The 21294-nt window shown below is 42.9% G+C and overlaps 1 protein-coding gene across 4 annotated transcripts in view; it reads left to right on the forward strand.

Annotated features, from left to right (window-relative positions):
* Positions 1 to 21294, forward strand: part of Inpp5f (inositol polyphosphate-5-phosphatase F) — an 88442-nt gene that overhangs the window by 60195 nt on the left and 6953 nt on the right. For 3 of the 4 annotated variants that reach the window (XM_021655430.2, XM_060380848.1, XM_060380856.1), the window contains 7 exons: positions 1057 to 1181; positions 2178 to 2255; positions 3493 to 3613; positions 5083 to 5211; positions 7505 to 7622; positions 9073 to 9271; positions 20772 to 20843. In XM_021655430.2, coding sequence (XP_021511105.1) covers positions 1057 to 1181; positions 2178 to 2255; positions 3493 to 3613; positions 5083 to 5211; positions 7505 to 7622; positions 9073 to 9271; positions 20772 to 20843 — 842 coding nt within the window. Of the gene's footprint in view, positions 1 to 1056; positions 1182 to 2177; positions 2256 to 3492; positions 3614 to 5082; positions 5212 to 7504; positions 7623 to 9072; positions 9272 to 12426; positions 12754 to 20771; positions 20844 to 21294 lie in introns of those variants that run through there. The other variant, XM_060380863.1, reaches the window with a different exon arrangement.

A 21294-nucleotide genomic window follows, 5' to 3' on the forward strand; every position in this document is an offset into this window, starting at 1 on the left:
TTTGTTTTTTTTTAAATAACTTGAAGAAAAACATTTAGGTCATGGTGCATCTGGAATCTTTTTCGTGTTTCACTGAAGGGATCTGGTAGCTGCTGTCTTCTTCCTTGCAGAGGAGCAGTTCTCCCTGAGCCCCTGACACAGGCGTCAGTTTGTGCGCACAAGCATAGTGTGATCTTTGCGCCTCAGCTGACTCAGTCCCGACCCCCCCCCCCGTCAGCCTTGTTCTCTTGAGTAGTTGCCCGTGTCCGGTTCCACAGTCTTGCTTGCTGTGTAGAATACATAGAATTATAGAATTGCTCCAAGAAGGGCGAATTCCTCCATGTTTATTACTTTTCAGTTTTATTCCCAAACACTTACTCCTTCAGATGAACTTTAGAATTAACTTATGTTGTCCATGAAAAGACCTTGGTTGGATTTTGGTTGGGATTGTTGAGCATATAGATTAATTTTGATTGTTTGGGATTGTTGAGTATCTAGATTAATTTGGGGAGACTTGACATCTTTTCAATATTGGACCTTGAGATTCAGCAGCATGATAATATGCCTGTGTATTTAGATTTTCTTTTACATATTTCAGTACAATGTTTAACTTGTAAATTTTTTTTAAAGTTCATACTATTTAAAATACATACTGATTGGACTGGAGAGGTGAAGGTCCAGAAGGTTCCAAGTTCAGTTCCAGGCATCCACAGTTCACAACTGCCTATAACTTCAGTTCCAGGGGATCTAAGGCCACTGGCCCCCAGGGGTAAACACACACATTAAAATTCTTAAAGAAAATACTTGCTGTTAAAAAAGAAGCATGTTTTACTTTGTGTATTTGTTGGCTATTGCAGAGTTATAGAACTATTACCATTGATGTCAGCAGTTCCCACACAGCTAAATATTAATATAACAAACATTTTAATTTCATGAAAAAAATTGACGCTCGAGTGGATTAGTTTCTAAGCACAGATGTAAGATATTTATAAAATGTGATTGTAAGTGAGTTGTTAGGCTCACATCACAGTTCTGAGGTCTAGTTAACCTTGTTGCTGCTGCTCTTCATCCTCACAGGTTATTATTAACCTGGTAGACCAGGCTGGGAGGGAGAAGATTATTGGCGATGCTTACCTGAAGCAGGTGCTGCTCTTCAACAACTCACAGCTCACCTACGTCTCCTTCGACTTCCACGAACACTGGTATGGGTCTGCTGAGAGGGAAGGGACTTCATTTTCTCTGCTCTTCCCTGGGAAGGAAAAAGTCCCTTCCTCCCTGCTCAGAAGGGACAGGGGTCATGCTTACTTGCTGTTAGTGCTCGTGAGCTTTGCTCTAGCTAGGCCTGTAAGTTGGTGTTAAAGTATTTTCAGTTCCAAAATGCATTGTGAACTCAAGTTCCGGTTTTGGCCTAAGCACAGCCGCTGAAGGACAGAGCCATCTTGCTGGCTTCCTCGTACTGTTAGGAGCGCTTCTGTCCAGCTGCTTTGATTGGGCAGCAGTAGGTGAATCCTATTGCTGACATCCTTACTTTATTAGTATTCTGAAAGCAAGATCCTTTTGCCACAATCCTCATTTGCCTGTGAATTTCCCTTGGTACAAAGTTGTGGGGAAGAAGCATCTGTGTGTAAGGCTTCAGTGTTTGCACATGTACCCAAGTATCAGTTTGCCATAGAATTACCTAATATACGGAAGTAGCAAGTCATCTATATGTATTAACAGTTCTTTCTAAGATTTTTGAGCTACTGTAAAGATCCTAAGGACCTGCTGAGATGGTTCAGTGGGTAAAGATACCTACTACCGAGCCTGATGACCTGAATTTGATCCCTGAAATCCATACAGTAGAGAGAACCAACTCTTGAAAGTTTTCCTCTGAGCTCCGTGTGTGCACATATACAGAATAAGTAAATAAGATGTGATGTAAATATAAACAATAGTATCTTAGATTTTTTTTTTTTTTTTTTATTGTTTTGAGATAAAGTCTCACTACATAGCCCTGGCTGGCCTCAGACTCCCAGAGTTGTCTCTCAAATGCTGAGGTGTTTGTTTTAATGGTGTGGATGATTAAAACCCGTGCATGCTAGGCAAGAGCTCTAACACTAAGCTGTGTCCCCAGCCCCCTTTACCTTAAGTAAACTAAAATAATTGTTTTAATACTAAGGATTGCTCTTTGTTTTTTTGTTTTGGGGAATGGGATTTAGCCGAGGAATGAAGTTTGAGAATGTTCAAATCCTAACGGATGCCATTCACGACATTATTCTTGACATGAAGTGGTGTTGGTAGGTATTTGTCTTAGTTACTTTTCTTTAGCTGTGAAGGGACACTGTGACAATGAAAACATTTAATTTGAGGGTCATGGTTCCAGAGGGTTAGAGTCTACAGCATCATCATGGTGGGGACTGTGACAGAGGCAGGCAGGCAGGCAGGCAGGCAGGCATGGTGCTGGAGCAGTAGCTGAGAGCTTGCCTCCAGTCCATAAGCACAAGACAGAGAGAGAGAGACCTGAAAAGGACATGGGCTTTTGAAATCTTAAAGCCCACCCAATAACACATTGCTTCCAACAAGGCCACACCTCCTAATCCTTCCCAAACAGATCTAGTAACTGGGGACCAAACATTCAAATATATGAACCTATGGGGCCATTCTTCTGAAACCGCCACGGTATTTCACAAAAAGTTGTTTTGACTCTTGGTCTGTGAAATCCTGTTCATCTAGTACAACTAAACATCAAAACAGCAGCATCATGCTGACTGTGTTTGTGTTTTTCCTGATCAGTTTCCTTCCTTTTCATGGGTACCATCATCAGGTAGTGCCACCTGTGAACAGGGAACAGCCAGACGGTTGGAAGATGAAGAAGAATGCTGCTGCTGTGCTTAAAGGCCTTAAACTCGTTCCTCCCCCTCTCTGTGGCTTCCATTTTGTTTTCCTCCTTTGCCATCCCTCAGGGGAAGGAAAGCTTCAGTTTTTTTAGGCATTTTCAAATTAACAGGGTAGGAAAAGATGCCTAGACTCCAGGAGGTAGAAAAAAAAAATCATGTTGTAGGCCAGGAGAGAACGTTTGATTAGATGTTAAGACAACACGGTGGCCTGTTAGAGGGCACAGGCCTACTGCATGCCTCCTTGGCAGGTGGCATAACCGGTTAGTGTGTTTTAGTTCGTTCCACTTGGAGTTAGAAAGGGAGCAGCAAGATGGTGTTTAAAATGCATAAACTGTGCAAATGCACTGCCTGGGGGTGTGGCAGCTCTGCCTTCCATAGCGGGAGCGAAGTTGCTCGCTCTCTCAGTTTCTCTGCTCTTGGGATTTTAGTTCTTACACAGGAATAACAGTACCTCGCTGCCAAGTTATTTTATAACTGACAGTAAAGTCTGCAGAGTACCCAGAACTGCCTAGCCTGTGAGGATATGCCTACACAATTGCCAGCTAATGCTACTGCTGCTGTTGCCCTATTTTTAAGATTTGTGTTTTTTGAAAACTTTTTAGAAATTGTAAATTAATCCCATGCTTCTCTTGACAAGGGTTGATCAGGCGGGGGTCATATGTAAGCAAGAAGGGATTTTTCGAGTTAATTGCATGGACTGCCTGGATCGCACCAATGTGGTTCAAGCTGCCATTGCGAGAGTGGTCATGGAACAGCAGGTAATCTGGAGTCTGTTTACTTCTAAATATTCACTTTAAAATGGTTTAAACTTATATATGTAAATAAATAGTAAAACATCCTTTCAAAGTCAGATATTGTGTAGCACATTTTTTAGCATGCACACATTCTTGTTGAATGAAAACCTGGGGAATGTAACTTTAAGAAGGATGTGGTAGCATTTTCTTAAGTACTCAACTTGCAAACATTTTAAATCTGTTGGGGGCATTTTGTGGTTACTTTCCGTTTTCCTCTGAGCTTAAGACCCACCGTTCTGTGTTTGCGGCTGGGAGTCTGCACGCCCCATTTCCTTTAGGCCAGCAGTGGCAGGTAGGGGTGGGGCTGTTAGGGGACCAGAACTAGAGACCATGATCAAAGATGGGAAGCCACAGAGTCCTTTGCATGATGCATTCCTGTTAGCGGAAGGCTCTCTGGTCCCTTCCCCTTGTGCCCCAGCTCTGTGGATGGGAGCTGCTTCCTCCCTGTTGTTTGTTACTTCAGTGTTTCACTGTACATCTTCCAGCTCTCCCTCCCCTCATACCAGTGTCCTGGGCCGCAGTCCAAATCAGAAGCACCTGCTGGAGTTCTGGTGTCTTCCCTGCCCTATAGGGCTGAGTGGTTGTTCTCTGTTCTGTCCTTTTAAAGTACATTTAAAGGACTAAGTACATTAAAGTACTAAGGCTTTTGAATTTAAGCCCTTATGGAATATTGACTCCAGGAAACCTCCCCAAACCGAGTCTTAACATCTTTAAAACAGGAGTGTTGTGACGAGTAAATGAGAGAATTCATGTTAAAAACAAACACCCCCAAAACCCTTGAATTCTGCCCTGACACACGGTTAAAATTCTTTAGGCCCTTATTCAGCTATAGTAATTGATAGCAGTGTTTTCTTTATTTACTAGTAATTGTTTTTGAAACAGGGTCTCATTATGCACTTCTGGCTGGCCTAGAGCTCACAGAGGTCCATCTGTGATCCAGTTTTCCAAGGGATGGGGACAAAGGTGTGTGTTACCACCCCTGGCAGTCTTTAAAAAATGTGTCAGAGTTGGACATGCTGGTACAGTTCTGAATACTGATATTCAGGAGCCTGAGTCAAGAGGATCCAGAACTCTAGGCAAGCCTGGGGTACATACCAAGACTGTCTCAAAAATGAAGTCTGAGGGAACTAGTGGGATGGCTCAGTGGTAAAGCACTGCCACCAAACCTGGAAACTGAGTTTGACCCATGGTGCACATGGTAGAAGGAGAGAACTGGCTCCTGCAGGTGGTCTTCTGGCCCCCCGTGTTCTTAGTAGCATGCACACACACACACACACACACACACACACGCACACGCGCGAAATCTGAAAACACTTCTTTTATGCAAGGGTCCTCACTTATGTCAGCTTTTTCTCTTTTTCCATAGCACTATAGTCTATATTTCATGCTATGGTTTCTCATATATTATCTACTCACCAATGTGTTTATTTTAGCTGAAAAAACTAGGTGTGATGCCCCCAGAGCAGCCACTACCTGCGAAATGTAATCGGATCTACCAGATAATGTGGGCAAACAATGGCGACTCCATCAGTAAACAGTATGCTGGGACAGCTGCTCTGAAGGTAACTTATCTGTAGGTTCATTGTGGATCCTTGAATCTCAGGTTCAAAACCAACTTTGTTTTTTATTAAAAAACAAAACAAAAACATCTGGGCTCCAGATGATAGGTCTGTGTATTTGATTTCTTTCCGGAATGTCTGACTATGGCAGGAGTCCACCATTAGATCAGGGTATAGGTGGCCTGTGTGGAGCTTCGGGGCAGTGCACTGGAGAAGGCTGGAGAAGGATGCTCTTTCTGAGGATGTCCCCTGTTGCCGTATCTAACAGTTTTTTTCTTTTAAGGGAATCTGGAAATCTGAAATTTAATGTGCATTTATTTTATTTTATTTTGAGACATGGTCTTACTATGTAGCCCTGGCTGTCTTAGACTTTACTATGTATACCTAGCTGTCCTCAAACTCACAGAGATCCTACTATTTCTGCCTCCCTGTGCACTACCATGCCTGGCCGTGTGTGCGTTTTAAAACTATATACACACAAAATATGTCTGCTAGGCTCTGACTTTTGTAGATAATTTAAAAGCAAAGTCTAATAATGTGTATTATTAGCCCTGTAATTATTACGGCAGTATTATCTAACCTGCTATTCTAATCACCGAAAGACACAAACATCTGATAGATTTCAGAATAACCTTTCTTTCGGGGCATGGTAGATATTACCTCCTAAGCTACCTTGGCCTCCCAAGCCCCAGCTGCACGCCATCTGCTCTAATAATTTCTTCCATCCAGAATCTCAAAATGTTGTTGTTCTTCATCTGGGCCGGAGCTGCTCTGGCCATGTGCTCCTCTCCATGCTGACCCATCGAGGCTCTCTTGATTCCTTCCTCTCCAGTACCTGTCTCCTTCTCCCATGATCCTTCTCTCCCAAGATCCATGAACTTTCACTCTGCCTCTCGCTTCTGCTGCCCAGGTATAGGCCTTTTAATCAGCCAGTCAGGGACAATTGGGAAGCATGGTTCCAGGAGATAGTTCAACATTCATAACAGTGCCTGGGTGGTAACCAGATCTCCAGGTACTGAAATCAGCATCTGAAAACACAGTTGGACCTTCCTCCAACACCTGACCTACCTGGGATACTTTTTTCTTCTCTGAGTGTGAATCTTAAGCCTGCCTCTAAGTGACCTTGGACAAGTCACTTATCTACTGTCTACTCTGTCCCACTAATTGCTCAGTGGACATAGTGGGCCCTGTATGACAGGTTGTGATAGGATATGGGGGCTGGGACTGTTTCCTCACATGCAGTGTGTGCTGAAGGAGTGCTTTGTTAGTTTTTGTTGTTATAAATTGTTTTTGAAGGAGCCTACAAAACTATTTTCATAGACCCTTAAATGTAAATATAGTCCCTGCTAACAAATTCTCAATTTGTGGGTACTCTTACTGGGTAGTAGAAAGTGGTGGAATCAGTTTAAATTGGGTTTATGTTGATTTCCCTTCAAGATAATAGTCCATCTAGTCCATATCTCTTCTGAAAATGTGTGGCTTGGTTAGTACAGCACTTGCCTGGAATGTGAGGCCCGGAGTTCAGTCCCAGCCAAGCCCAAACCAAACAAAATAAATTGGACCAACGGTTCAACAGACATCAGCTTTTCTCGGTTTTGGTTGAGTAATACATATAAAAAAAAACCTTGTTTTTATGAAAGGGCCTTCGTGTAGGCCACACTGGCACTGTTCACGCTCTGCTGGGGACACACACAAAATGGTTAAATCTCACTGCACTAAACTCTAGAGAACTACCCACATTGTCCCACATTAGAAATGTTTCTTTTGAAAGCTGGGCATGGAGGTGCATGCCTGTAACCCCAGTCTCGGGATGTGGAGGCAGGAGGATGGAGTTCAAGGTCATTCTTGGCTACAGAGTTAAACCAGCTTAGGCTACCTGAGACTCGAGCTCAAAGCCTTTCTTCCACCCTTGAAATTTTCGTTTGGAATATAAACTGGTACGAGCCTTGAAAAAGGTGTTTTTTTTTTTTTTTAAATCTTTTTGGCATTTGTTATGTAATTGGTTTTATCTTAGAAATTGTAGAAATTCTACAAGTTGTCAGGAATGACTTTTCCCTAAAGAGCCATTTAACCGAAGGCTTGATGCCATGAATAAATACTACATATAATATTTGGCATGCTTACTAGATCAGAGTCAAGTATTAGTATGTATTTTAATTTAAATACAATATTTAGGACTTTATGAAGTTATGATTTGGAAGCTTGTGGAATTCTTGTCTTGAATCAAAAACCCCAAACGACTTTGGAAGCCATTCTTACATTTGAAAAAATTTCACAATTACCTTTTCTTTGATAGGGTGACTTTACCAGAACAGGAGAAAGGAAGCTGGCAGGAGTTATGAAAGATGGAGTCAACTCGGCAAATAGGTACTACCTCAGTCGGTTCAAGGATGCATATAGGCAAGCTGTCATAGGTAAGGAACAGAAAGGCTTCCCTTTCCGTGAGATTTGGATTTTAGTGGTATATTTAAAGGGGGAAAAAAGATGTCTTCCTTCTGTTTGCTAACCTACCTATTTTTTATGTCACCGAGAACCTGGGTTCTGGGCCTGTCCCAGGTCAGCTGTCTGTTCATCTTGCTCTGATGTTTGTTCTCCTCAAGGTTAAGGGAGAAGCCAGCAGCAATTGCAGCTTGTTGAGTCCTACTGTGTGGCCAGTGGCTGGCAGATGTTCTTTCTCATAAGCTGCCTTAGGTCTCAGTGTCCAAAATGTCTTCATAAGGAATGGACTCCTATGGTTTATTAGAGCTTCGGCTGCATACCCCATCAGGAGGAAGTTAGTCTGTTAAGATGGCTTGTTTTAAAATTGCATAGGCTTTGTATTGCTGAGCTGTTAGCACTTTTGTATGTATTAGGTATACAAATCCCCCACAAGATGAACAGTTATAAATATTCTTATGTGTTCGTGGACTTTTTCACTTTCATGGTAGTACATTTTGAAATGCAGTTTTTGTTTGTTTTTTAATCTGAAAAACTCATATTTAATTGAAAAAAATCCCACATACACAAAATAACTTCTGGTTCATTTTAAGATCTTTTCCACTGAGCCTTTTCCCTAGTTTCCATTGAATCTACACTAACTAAAGATGTACTCAGAGCTATCCCCTCAGGAACAGAGGGACAGCATCTTCCACCCAGGATTGGGTGATGTCCATGGACTTCATCAATCAAGCTGGCTTCTCATGACACCCAGAAGGCCAGTTCCTTTCTCATCAGGCGCACACTAGAGTCTGCTCTGATCTATGCACTGTTGGCTTCACCTGCAGCCCCATGAGCACATCCTTCTCTGCAGGATGTGTAAGCAGAGGGCATGCTTCTGTGTCAGCCCTCCACACCCTTATCACCCAGAGTACCATCCTCCTATTAAGTGCTAGCTGTGACCAGTCAGAACTCTTCACCTAAGTCCACAGTGTACTGTTTACATCTGAGAGGAGATCCATCTGGAAAGATTCGTTCTCACATGCAGTAGAGATGCTCCCTGGGGCTGGAGAGAAAGAAGTAAGGCAGATCCTGGGAGAAAGGCTCACATTACTGCATGCAGCACAGAGTAGGAAGATGTTGATAACAGGTCACCAGGCCCCAGGGAAGACATGTGAAGACAGGGAAAGCCCATTCTTATCACCCGTGAAATATTTCCAGAAACACAAACCTGTGTAATTTTGATGACATCCAATTAGTTTTTGTTTTTGTTGCTTATATTTTTGGTGCCCAGTCTAAAAAAAATTGAGCCTGCTTTAAGGTGGAAAAGATTTATGTTTCTGCTTTTTTTTTTTATGATTTCTGTTTTAGGTCTTCGATTCTTTTTTGTTTTCTAAAAGACACATCAGTAAAGCTAAGATGATGATAGTATTAATACTTCTACCCTAGATTTGATGCAAGGCATTCCAGTGACAGAAGATCTTTATTCCATATTTACCAAGGAGAAAGAGCATGAAGCCTTGCATAAGGGAAACCAGAGAAGCCGCCAGGAGCTCATCAGCCAGCTCTTACAGACGTACATGAGGGTGCTGCTGCCCGGCGATGAGAAGTTCCACGGGGGCTGGGCCCTAATTGACTGCGACCCCAGGTGAGCTGGGGTGACCTCAGACTCACGCTGTTCCGTGTTCTGGCCCGATAGGTTGTCACCATTAGCACTCGCAGCTGTTCATAGCATGTGGACGCGATTGCATCCCCCTTGGCAGTTTCAGCACAGGGCACACCCACATTTGGTACAGGATTAAGGGGTTGCCTAAAACAGTGGGTCATGAAAAGAAGCACCTAAGTACAACACTAGATGTAAAGAAATTCCTGGAATGTTGATTCCTTCTTGTAATCTCATCCCTTTTGAGGCTGAGGCAGGGAGAGTGCTTGGGTTTGAGGTCAGCCTGGGCTATAGAAAAGTCTTGTCTCAAAAAGTGAAGCAAAACGGAACAACATTCAAATGGGTCAGCTGCATCAGTTTTTTGAAGAACACCGAAAACTAGGTGTTTTTGTTTAAAAAAAAAAAAAAAGTCAAGTATGAGTTGGAGTATTTATTCTATGAAAGCCTGGCAGCACTTTGTACCAATAGAAATAAAAAGCATCATTGTATCTTTTAACAATTACACACATGTGTGCCTCAATGCAGTAAGCTGGACTCTCAAGAGAAAGGGTTCAAGAGGACCCACGCCTTCGGCTGCACACTGCCCAGCTACATTTGTTAAATGCTCTGTGGAAGGCACTGTGCCCGTGTGCTGCGCAGACACACATGCAGGCCAAACTCAGACAATCAAACCAAATCCTAAAAATTATTTGAAGAGCACTGATAACCAATAATAAACGCCTCAAAATTAGGGAAAGGGTGCTTTGTGAAGAGTCATTAAAACCTCTTGCAAAGATTCATGATCACCGGTTTCGTGAAATTAGTGGTGGGACAAGACTTGAGTCCGCTGGGTCTTTAAGAAGCCTCCAGAGGCTTCCTCATACCAGAAGCCCTGGGGTCAGTCATTTGCACCTTATGCCTATAATTCCGGTCCTTAGAGGATGGAGACAGAGGATCAGAAGCCCAAGGTTATCCTTAGCCTCAAAGGGAGTGGTTAGTCTCAGGTCTTGAATTTTCCGCTTCCAAACACTTAGAGCAGCACAGTGGAGTCTGTTCTTGTTCGCCACCAGCATGATGTAATGCTTCTCTGCTCCCGCCCTTTTCCAGTACTTAGCAGCTACATGCCCTGCGTCTTAGTGTTCCATTTTTGAGACAGGATCTCACTATGTAGTCCTGGCTGCCCTGGAATTCTCTGTGTAGACCAAGCTGGCCTCTGACAGATGGGGAGCCTCATGCCTCTGCTTCCCAGGTGCTGGCATTAAAGAGCTACCATGCCAGGCTTATTCCCTCCTTTGTAATAGTGGTAAAATTTGGCTTTCTGCTAATAGGAAACCAGTGACTGCCTTCTGCACATCTGGAGCACCTTAAATGAAAGAATACGTGATTAATAATAACATGCTGGATAGTGAGGCTCTGAACATCCTTTTGCGCTGTATTTGGGTTGTATAGATAGAATAGTCCCCACAAAGCAGATCCCACTTTTTCTTTATTGGAAATTCAAACATACAGATCAGAATTGGTGGATTTTTATCAAGTGGTTCTCCCTCCCAAGAACCTCATTTGCTTGTGTTCTAAGCTGCAAGCTTCAAGTCCATCCGGTCTTATTGCTGCCTGATCTGTAGGTGCTAACCAGCCCATGGTTTGTGTCTCTTGCTACAAATGAAGCCCCAGGGTCCTTTGTGTGCCTTGCTTGCCTTCAGTTTCAGGCTGAGCTTCTGCTGAGTTGTTTCTGTTTCTTGAGAACAACCCATAACCTAGCCCTTGGTGGCTTCTTAAAGATCTATACCAGGCTTTTATTGTCTCACATTGATTTTCATGAAACTGGTTGCCAGGCATAATAGACTTCTTCCTTGTTATTCCTCAGGGCATCTTCAGGTGGAGGCCTCTGGTTAGGTCTCCTGGCTAGTTCCTAATTCATTGTTAGATGTACTTCTCTTCCTGATAATAATGGTTTGTCTTCTAATTCTTCCTTGGTGGTCAGTCTCCAAAAATGATTATGGGAGTATGCTTTTCCTGTTTCACTAGCCAAAGCTCCCACCGCTGTTCTTTTCTTCCTGTAGGACATTAGTGTAAGCAGGAGTGGTGCATTTGTCAGCTCTTTAGTGCACACTGGGGAGATCCATTGCTACCTGGGGCAAGAGGGATGTCTGAAAGAATGATGTCCTGCTGCTCGAGAGGTGGCTATGGAACAGGCTTAGATAGAACTGCAGACTTTTGAAGCAGATATATGGTCTGCTCCTCAGCAACACCCACGGCTGCCAGGGCTGGCCACTCTCCACTCAGGTCCCAGGAGCCTGTCCTCTAGATTGACTGTGTTAGACATGCATCAAATAAGTTGGCCAGTTTTCAGCATTTTTTTTTCCTGTTTCATTTCATTGTTATAGTTGTCAGAAACTGCTTTCTTTGAGGCTTTGGGATAGAAGGTCTGATGGTGGAGATGGTGGGCTGATGGTTTGGAGCCAGTAGCTTCCTAGGTCACACTTTGGCTCATGGCTTGGGTAGGTTGTGTGCTTACTTTCTTTTTTGAGATAGGACCCTATGTATCCCGACTGGCCTCAAGCGCACTTTACAGTAGAGGTGGAATTTCTGACCCTCCAGCCTCACATTGCCCAGGTGCTGGGATTACAGACAGACACAACCGAGCCCTGTTTATTTGGCCTTAAGGGCTTCATGAATGTTAGTCAGGCAGCTGCTCTCCCCCTTGAGCTCTGCATAGCCCTAGGCCTGTGTTGTTTTTGTTTTCTGTTTTTATGGGAGGTGTTTAATTGCCCAGTGGCTTGCCACAGTAAGAATTTAGAAGCCTTCCCAGCATGGTTCCCAGTGCTCTCTCCTGCCTGTTCTTCTGGAGTGGCACTTTCTCAAATAGAGGACCATTAACACCTTCACATCTTATTTTGCTGAATCAGTTTCCATGGAAACGCCAAGCGAGGGTTCATCTCCATCGAGCTAAAGAAGCCTTTCTGTGTCTCTTAGTAATTCTTCTCATCTGTCTTGTAGATGTCATCCACTGATGCTTCAATTTCTTTCAATGCGCCACTGGTGTTTTTCTTTCCTCTCTAAGGGCATGTGTGGGTGTGTGGGTGAGAGGGAGAGAGAGATTGAGAGAGATTTACCCTTTCTCTCCATGAGAAACCTGCTCTGGGCATCTGTGTTTTCTGTAGAATCTTTGTCCTCTGTTTGCTGACTGAATGCAGATCCGGATGCAGAACTGCCGGGTCCCTGGTGGAGGACAAGGTAGCTCTGGCAGTGGCTACGTGGCACTGGGCTACTGGACTGTGCTTGGAGGCATCAGCAAGTCACCATGTGTATCTGCTTCAACTATTCATTTCTTGATGGATTTCTAAAGTTAAAAAAAAAAAAAATGAGGGGTGTGGTTTGATACTGGGTTTCTATGAGTAGCCCTGGCTGTCCTGGAACTGATAGCCTTGTCTTTGCCTTCCAAGTGCTGGAATTAAAGGCATGTGCCACCACCATTTTGCCTTCTAAAATTTTATGTGTGTGTGTGTCATTGTGTACAGACGCAAGCCATAGTGTGCATATAATCAGGACAAGGGAGCCAGTTCCTCCAATCAGACGGACCCAGGCGTTAATCTTAGATGCGTCAGGTTTAGTAGCTGGTGCCTTTACCTGGTGCTCTCAGCAGCTGGCTTCCTCCCTTGAGACAATGTTTCTTATTGAACCTGGAGCTCGTAATTCTGGCTAAACTGGCTGGCCACCTAGAGCCTTCTCCTGTCTCCCCCACCCCCCACCAGAAGTGCTAGGGTCATAGACATGTGGATACTGCAGATATGAATTCATCTCCTTTGTCTGTGCAACAGGCATTTTACCGAGCCATCTCGCAGTCCTACAATGCTTTTGTTGATATGTAATTTATAAAGTACAAAGCTCACCTATTTGAAGTGTATGATTCAGCAGTCCTTCCCCACCCCCAAGACAGGGTTTCTCCCTGTTGCCCCAGATGTCCTGGAACCTACTCTGTAGACCAGGCTGGCCTTGGCCTCACAGAGATCCGACTGCCTTTGCTGGGGTTAGAGTCATGTTGCCACCACTGCTGTCTCCCTTACCTATTTTAAAAACTGGATTGTCTTTTAAAAAATATGTATTTAGGCTAGGTGTGCTGAGAGACCAAAAGATAAATTAGCAGCTATTATTAAGACCTGAAGTAGATAGTAAAGAAGTCTAGTAATGCCCTGAGGGGAGGAGCCACCTCATTGCATTCTTTTCCCACCCACTAGAGATACAGTTGCTAGGAAACTGGCTCATCCCCCTAGGGAGGGACACCAGGTCATTAATAGTCTGGGAAACTTCCTATAGCCAATCGATTCAAAATGTAGCATTTTGACCAATACATGCTTGCCAGGCAGGAATCGCCCCTGCCTTGGGCATGCTGGGATGGACCAGAACCTTTAAATCACCCAACTAATCTGGGCACTGCACATGCTCAGCTCCCACAGCTTCGGCGGTGGGGGTGTGTGGGCCCAAGCTGCAGCTTGTAATTTACAATAAAAAGAACCTCATGTATTTACAGCAGAGTCTAGTTATTCCTGGTCTTTTGGGATTCATGAACTGGGCAGAACATTTTGGGGGCTCGTCCCGGGATCCCAAGACTCCAGGAACCTGGCCCGGGGGTTTTTATGCCGGCCGTAAGTGTCTAAATGTTTCTGTGCAATGTTTGTATGTGTAGTACTTTCTGTTCTCTGTTCTGAAAATTCCTCAGAGCTCGAGGTGTCTGTATCTGGGTAGCAAGACGTGATCAAGGTGGTCGCACTGGTGGTCATAGCTGCCGAAGTTCAGGGGGACGCCCCTAGCTTCATCAGTATTTTCAGTATTTTGGTGGGTAATCTGTACGCCTGGTCCCAGTGAGTGCCACTCGGTGTCTCCTGGGGCAAGAGCCCACTCTCAGTGTCTTCCTGGGGCATCAGGGCCCTTGCCTCGTGCACCCAATGCAGGAGGAATCAGTGTGTTCGGCCTGCCCCAGAAGAGTCAGTTTTGGTCCTGGGAAATTTGGCCAGCTGGTGAGTGTTTTTTGTCTCAATGTCTCTGTGCAGTATTTGTTTGTGTCTACCTTCTGTTTTCTGTTCTGAAAGGCCTCACGAAACTTGTTTAAAATGTGTATGTGTGCCTATGTGTTTATAAGGTCGGTGAACGCATATGTATAGGTTACCATGTGGTACATGAAGTGCCTCAGTGTCTCGCCGCCATCTTGACTTTACCATGTGGGTTATAATGTGACCGCTATCTTGGTATGGGTAAAAAAAAAAAGGGGGAACCTTGGTCAAATAATTCTCATTTCCTTCTAGGTTAAAAGGATGGCTTATTTTAAATTGATATTGGTTTTAGAAATTACATTGTTTGCACTGGTAAATGCTGGTTTTAAAATCTGGTTTTGACTTTTAACATTATGGTTATGCCTTGTGACTTCTCTCCTACAAAAGGGGTACTTTATTTTGATATTGCAAAAACAGGTTTTAAAAAAATGTTTAAATGTTTAAGGCTATAATAAAATATTTAAAGTTCATCAGGCATTTGGGTATGACAATGATCTTGGGTAGTCTAACAGAAAATTTGAAAGTTTCTTGATACTTTGGGGGAGAGTAAAAATATTTTGGTATTTATTTTATTAATTTTACTAAGTAAAACTGAGCCATGTGGTTTGGACTAATTGAGAAAATTACAGTTTTTAAAATTTATCTTGTGGAGAGCTGTTTGTTAAGCAGCTTTGTTTATGGAAAAACATGTTTTCACCTAGTTCCCTAAAACTTGTTCTAGTTCCTTAGAGTTTGTTTATGTTACCTGCTACAGGGAAGTTATTTTAAAAAAGAATTTGGCAGTTTCAGAATTTTTTGTATTAATGTAACTTGTTTTTGCTTTGCCTATAAAAAGCAAATCGTAGATGCTGGGCTCCAGCAGGATCATGTCAGAATGGAAAGGATTTTCATGAGAGTTTTTAAGGTATATAGAATATTGCAAAAAGTTAGTGGATGTATTATAAAAAGCCAGAGAGTTAATATGATTTGAGAAAGAACTGTATTTAAATATGTTGTACTTCATTTAAAAGGCTGATGATTCCTCATTGCAAAATGTTTTTTATGCTCTTTTAAGGGGAAAGAATTCTGGCTGATAGGTTTGGTATGGCTAGAATAATTTGTACAGTTTAAGATTGTTCTGTACTGTTCTGTTACGTAGTTGCTTCTAAAACTTATTTGATCACTATGTTAGAACTTTTGGTTGTGGGGGATTGTGGATGCTCCACAGTGTTTGCTGTATCATCAGATCATCAGCAGCACCTAATGGCTATGTTTGGTATTGTCAGTCACAGCCTGTGCTTACACATGGCTAGCCGCCATGATGGTTCAGGGATAGAGAGCACGTGAAGCTGTAGTTTTGCTGCCATATTTGTTTAGGGCTTCCAGCTGAGTTCAGTTACACATGGCCAGCCGCCATGCTAGTCCAGAGATAAAGAGGGTGGAGCTATGAGTTTGCAATCATCTTTGTTTAGGTCTCTGAGTTACGTTCAGTCCTCTGATTAGTGCTAAATGCAAAGCTTTTTTACTGGTCAATTTTAATGCAAGTGGTAGGAGCAGCAAGATTTGCTAGCCTCTCTATGAACTGTATCTGATTAAAAGGTTTGCTTTGATTTTAGTTCAGAAAGAGCAGATTTAAAGTCATGCTAAATACTGCAGTTGAGCCTTACCTAGTCTCTTTGTTCAGGTTTTTTTAAGGTTAAGCCTAGGATGGGTAACTATGAAGTTTGCTTGCTTGTCTTAAAATATATAGTTCTAGAACATGCATCTCAGAAATATGCTAGAACTAGATTGTATAGCATTCTGTTTTATAGGACACAGTTTAGAGCAGATGATAAAGACAAAGAGTAACTCAGATATGCTGGCCCTCAGGCTTGTCAGAGATCTGATGAATATGGTATTTTAACATATGTAGGCTTATTGTGACAGAAAGTCCCGAAATCCTGGCAGTAGCTCCCCCAAGGTCTCCAAAAAGATTTGGGCACAATGACAGATGACTGCAACTCTGCATTGTGGTATGCTAACCACTGGGCAATACTGCCCCAACTGGCCCACTGCTAGGTCCCAGCCTAAAGTGTGGACAAAGCCGGGGACACCTGAAGAGCCATTGTCTCACATTGTGAGAGGCAAGGTGAGGTCAATCTCTCCTGTTCCTCTTTCCACAGAAGCAGTAGAAGCAGTCTCATCTGAGCCTAGCTGGACTGCCTCTGCCCACGATGTTATGAGACCACAGGAGCCAGGGACATTGCCTAGGTGATGGACTAACTAGTCATCCTTGTCATTTTGATTGGCACATAGATTGGTATATTTATTTAGCTTATAATTTATACTTCTCAGGTCTCTGATCACTTTGACGGCTAGGCTAAGCTTATGGTGGCTTTGAAGCTAAAGAGCAGACAATTAGATCCACTGTTAGCTCATTAATCAGTTCATTAGCTAGCTAGAACTACATGGTACTAGATCTCTTATTTAGAAAGGAAAACAGGTTTGCCTTGCTCACAGGATTCATGTCAGTGGCTTGTGTCTTAAGATATATAGCTGGATAAAAATATGAAGGTTATGTAGGGTCTGAAGATATAGGAGTTTAGGTTGTAAAAATCTAGAGAGTGTTATTTGGTTTGAAAAATGTTTTAGGGTTGATAAATGCAAAAAAGATTGGAGAGTCCAAGTTGATGTTTTAAGGTATATAATTATGAGTATAAAGATATAAAAATGTTTTAAAGCAGATTAAAAATGGGAGATACTTTAGATTTCTCCCCCCTCTTTGCTAGTGTTGTGCTTATGTTATAAGATTTCAGAAGTTCAGAGTTTTGGCATTAATCAATAGAGTTCTGATAAGTTGATGGATCAATAACTGCTTATTATTCAGTCACCAGCTTGAGATTTTAATTTCCTTTGGTTGGCTTCTGGAGATAGACTTAAAGATGCTTCTCGTTATGTTAAAAACATCTGTTTAATATGTATATCTGACCCAAAAGTCATAGCTTTTAGTATGGTATTCTTAATATCTGCCATTTCTGGGGTAGATTTTGATACAGGAATATCTTAAATCTATTCCTTCTAGTTACTTTATAAAGAAGTCCAAGCATCCAGGGCTTAGCATTAAAGCCAGTAATGTATTTCTGCCTAACTTTTCAGTGTGAACATGAAGATGGGGTCTAAAAGTAGATGCTGAATGTATGAAAAATGGCCAAGCTCCATTCATGTCTGATTACCAACAGATATTACCAACTCTTTAACACTGTTGGTGTTAAAGAGTTCCAGACCATGGACACACTTAAGTTGTTTATAAACGTTATAAAACAAACAGCTAACTTATACTCATTCAGTGGGATGCAGTTTTACTTGTTACTCTCAGAATGTTATGTTAGATTTTCTGAATATATATTTCCTTTTGTATACCAAAAAATTACATACGAGTTTCAGGATGTGACCTATATCTGGCATAGCTCAAAAGGATCACAGATGAGATTTTTCCCTGATCTTTCTCATTTAATAGACAAATTTTAACTTCAGTCTCCAGTCTGAATTCGTCTCAGCAGATCTTCACCTGTTTAACTCTGTCCGAGATCAGCTGTGGACTGCAAGCTGAAATCTGGACTTCCTGGAAACTGACATGATTGCTCCCTGCCTCTTCGGGTGGATCAACTAAGCAGATGCTTGGGACTGCCCTATTGCCTAGCCTTTGAGTGGCATTTCAGCCTCCCTAGCTCCTGATGCCTATGGTTCAACGGTCAGCATTGAAGAAGCTCCAGAAGATGGATCTGCGCCCAAATCCCCCCTAGCAGGCTGAAATGCTAAGTCAAAAGGGGCTCCCTGGCATTAGCTATTATCTTGGGCATCTGCTTAGCTGAAATGAAAACTAATATTGCAGCAACTGGGTTGAAAGCCTGGAGAGACCCTAGAGAAAAAAAGGATAATAGTTATCCTTTGCTTACCACCCCTATATCTACCCTGAAGGGACCCCTGCTCATTTTGATTTTTATCTTTGGGCCTTGTATTTTAAATTGCTTAATGGCTTTCATAAAGAAATGTTTGAGAGCAATACACTAATGGTATTCAGATCCCATTATAAAAAAAGTAAATCTATAAGACACAAGGGGATCGATTAAAAATGTAGCATTTTGACCCAATAGATGCTTGCTAGGCAGGAATTGCCCCTGCCTTGGGATGGACTAGAGCCTTTAAATCACCCAACTTACGTGGGTCCCAGACGCGGGAGAGGAGCAGCTTTCCTGGACTTTGTATCTTTCCTGCCTGCGCTCTCGCAGTCTCAGTTGCCAAAGGACGGTGGCTGGAAGGAGGCTAAGGCTTGAAACCAGGAGAGCTACAGACACGTCCCTGCACACCTTCCGGCCACATCACGGCAACTCTGCCCACCAGACTGCAGTAAAGGCGCAAGCCAGAAGCCCCCCTCCCATGCCCAGCTCCACGGGCTGGGGTCTGTAGTCCCCGCGGAGGACGCAGGATGCAGTGCGCATGCGCGGTGGCAGCCAGCCGCAGCGGAAGTGGGCGTGGCTTCGCAGCGCCGTTCTCTGCAGGCGCGAGGTGCGGTCCGGATTCAGGATGCCGCGCTCGCATCGGCAGCCACCCCCTGCGCTCCACGTTCTGCCGCCAACGCCCGTGACCAAGTTGGATGGCTTTGACATTATGCAGTGTCATGACATTAAAGATGTTCCTCCTTTTTGCAGGACTTATGGTTAAAGTACCTGTTGGGCAGCATTTTTTCCCTGTAAATTACTTCTTTTCCAAAGCCTGATGTTAATGTCTTCCGGAAGACAGCGCTTTCTATGCGACCGTTGTCTCTGTCATCGGGCTGCATGTGGTTTTGGCAATTTTTGTTTTTATAGTGTGGAAGGAGGGTTTTGCCGCAGTGGCGGGAAAACAAAAATGATTAGCAGCGAGGAGCTGCAGTGCTGGGAGTGGGGGGGGGTTATACGTCAGGGTTTTGTTCTGTTTTTTCTTGTTCATATCAAATGTGTGTATGTTTTTTTTTAAGGGTGGGGTGGGTGTGTGGGCAAGGGGTTATCTGCTGCACCATTTTACTGCAGTAAAAACGGGGTGGGAGGGGGGAAAGGCCGACAACATTCGACCGTGCCAAACGCTTTTAAATAAGGACATAATGTTTTTGACTGATGTAAATACTAACTAGAATAGGCAGCCAGGATCGGAGTGACGCTGTAATTAGAATTTTTGTGTGTGTGTGTAAAAATTGTGTTGTGATGTAATTTTTGTGGTGTGGCCTGGCTCAAGCGGCAGTTTTCAGAATGCATTAAGTATGCAAAAAAACAAACAAACCACAAAAACACAAAACTCAACACCATTTACTCTATCATTCCACGTCATTTTCCGCTAAAGTCACCAGGATCTCCGATTACGCAGATACAGGCTGCCAGATTCAGTCTGTGTTTTATTGGGTGCTTCCGTGTAGGCAAAAACGGAGGAATTCACTTCAGATGAAAACTGTTGCATTTTAGCTGCAGCAGGGTGGTGCTGATGCAGAAAACGGAAGCGAAGCTTTTGGTAAAGTCACTATCCTCTGCAGTGCCCTCTAGCAATGACCTCGTCTCAAGCAAATTAATTCGCAGCTTAAATTTGATTTACAATGGACAGTCCCTGTTTGGGATTTTTCTTCGTTTTTCCTCCTGCTTTCATAGTAAGAGCCTGCAGGTGGACTTGAGTAGTAAGGCAGGGTCTATCTCGGGGTAGAATCTGAAGATCAGCCATCAGAATCGTGCTAGGTTAGAAGTTAGGTTAAAAATTTTCATCCCAGTTTGAATTATGCCTGTTTGTATATTTTAATCCTTGCCCGTTTCTGTATCGGAAAATTTCAAGATGTGCATTTGCCTGTAGTCTCGGTTTAGTGGTTCAACATTCGCCCGAATTCTAATCTGTTTTGGTATTTGAAGTAGGGAAATGGCCTTAGAGCAGTGTTACTCATTCCTTGAAAGCCGAGTGAAATGTAGAGTGGGGAAAACTGGAGTGTGGCTTGCCTTCCGTCACTTTCACAACTGTTTCATTTATCTCGGACTATTTCAGAATAGCAGTTTTCTAGTAGTGCAGAAATATCCTCAGTGTCTAGTATGCTATTTTGAACACTGGCGAATGCGAGTTAGCATATGATGGATGTCTCCTTCCGGGTGTCACGTTTTCTTTCTTCTTCCCAGTAACCACCTCTATCACCGACCCTTTCTTTTACATTATCCTTTTTCCTTGGAGGACTGCTCCCCCTTCTGGTCATGTCTGCCCTTCAGCTATGGCTCTCCTTACCCAAATCTTCTCCCACCTCAAAGGTGGGGGTGGGGAGAGATGTTTTAAGATTTTTTTTTTTCAGATGGCTATATTGCTTTTGTATTAAATTTAACTTTGGAAGTAGAACTATTGCATTTTCATTTGTTCCCCTGGGCAACCTTTTGTCATTGAATATGCAAGCAAAAAAAAATGTGGATAAAAATAATTTATCTGGTGTCATGTCTGTCTAGCCTCACTGACGCTGCTCACAGGGATGTGGACGTTCTACTGCTGCTTTCTAATTCTGCCTACTACGTGGCCTAGTAAGTTGCCGTTGATTTAAAGCTTTTAGTTTGTTTTTGGAAAATGTTTGCTTTTGAAAATTCTTAACATTTTTTGGGTCTTTATGTATATATAAAATTTCATTGAGCTCAAATTATCATCTTTGAATTATTTATCACTGTTTTAGCTTAGTATTACTTGGAATTCATCAAAACCTGGGCACCACACACACATTTTTTTTTTCTTTAATCAAGAATGGCTATCTATCATGGCTTGTCTTGCTGTATTTTCCCCATTGTTAGACTCTGAATCCCTTGTAGCTTTTTTTCCGCTGAATGACGCAGCTCTGCAGATGCACAGCTTATGTGTGCGCATGCGTACACGTCAGTGTCTCCATGGTTACTAGCATATGATTATGCGACTTTCAGCGTCTCCTTGGTTACAAGCATATGATCAATTATGTGACTTTGGTGGTCTGTTAACGCCATCTCC

The sequence above is a fragment of the Meriones unguiculatus genome, chromosome 1, assembly GCF_030254825.1.
Source record: "Meriones unguiculatus strain TT.TT164.6M chromosome 1, Bangor_MerUng_6.1, whole genome shotgun sequence".
NCBI lineage: Eukaryota > Metazoa > Chordata > Mammalia > Rodentia > Muridae > Meriones > Meriones unguiculatus.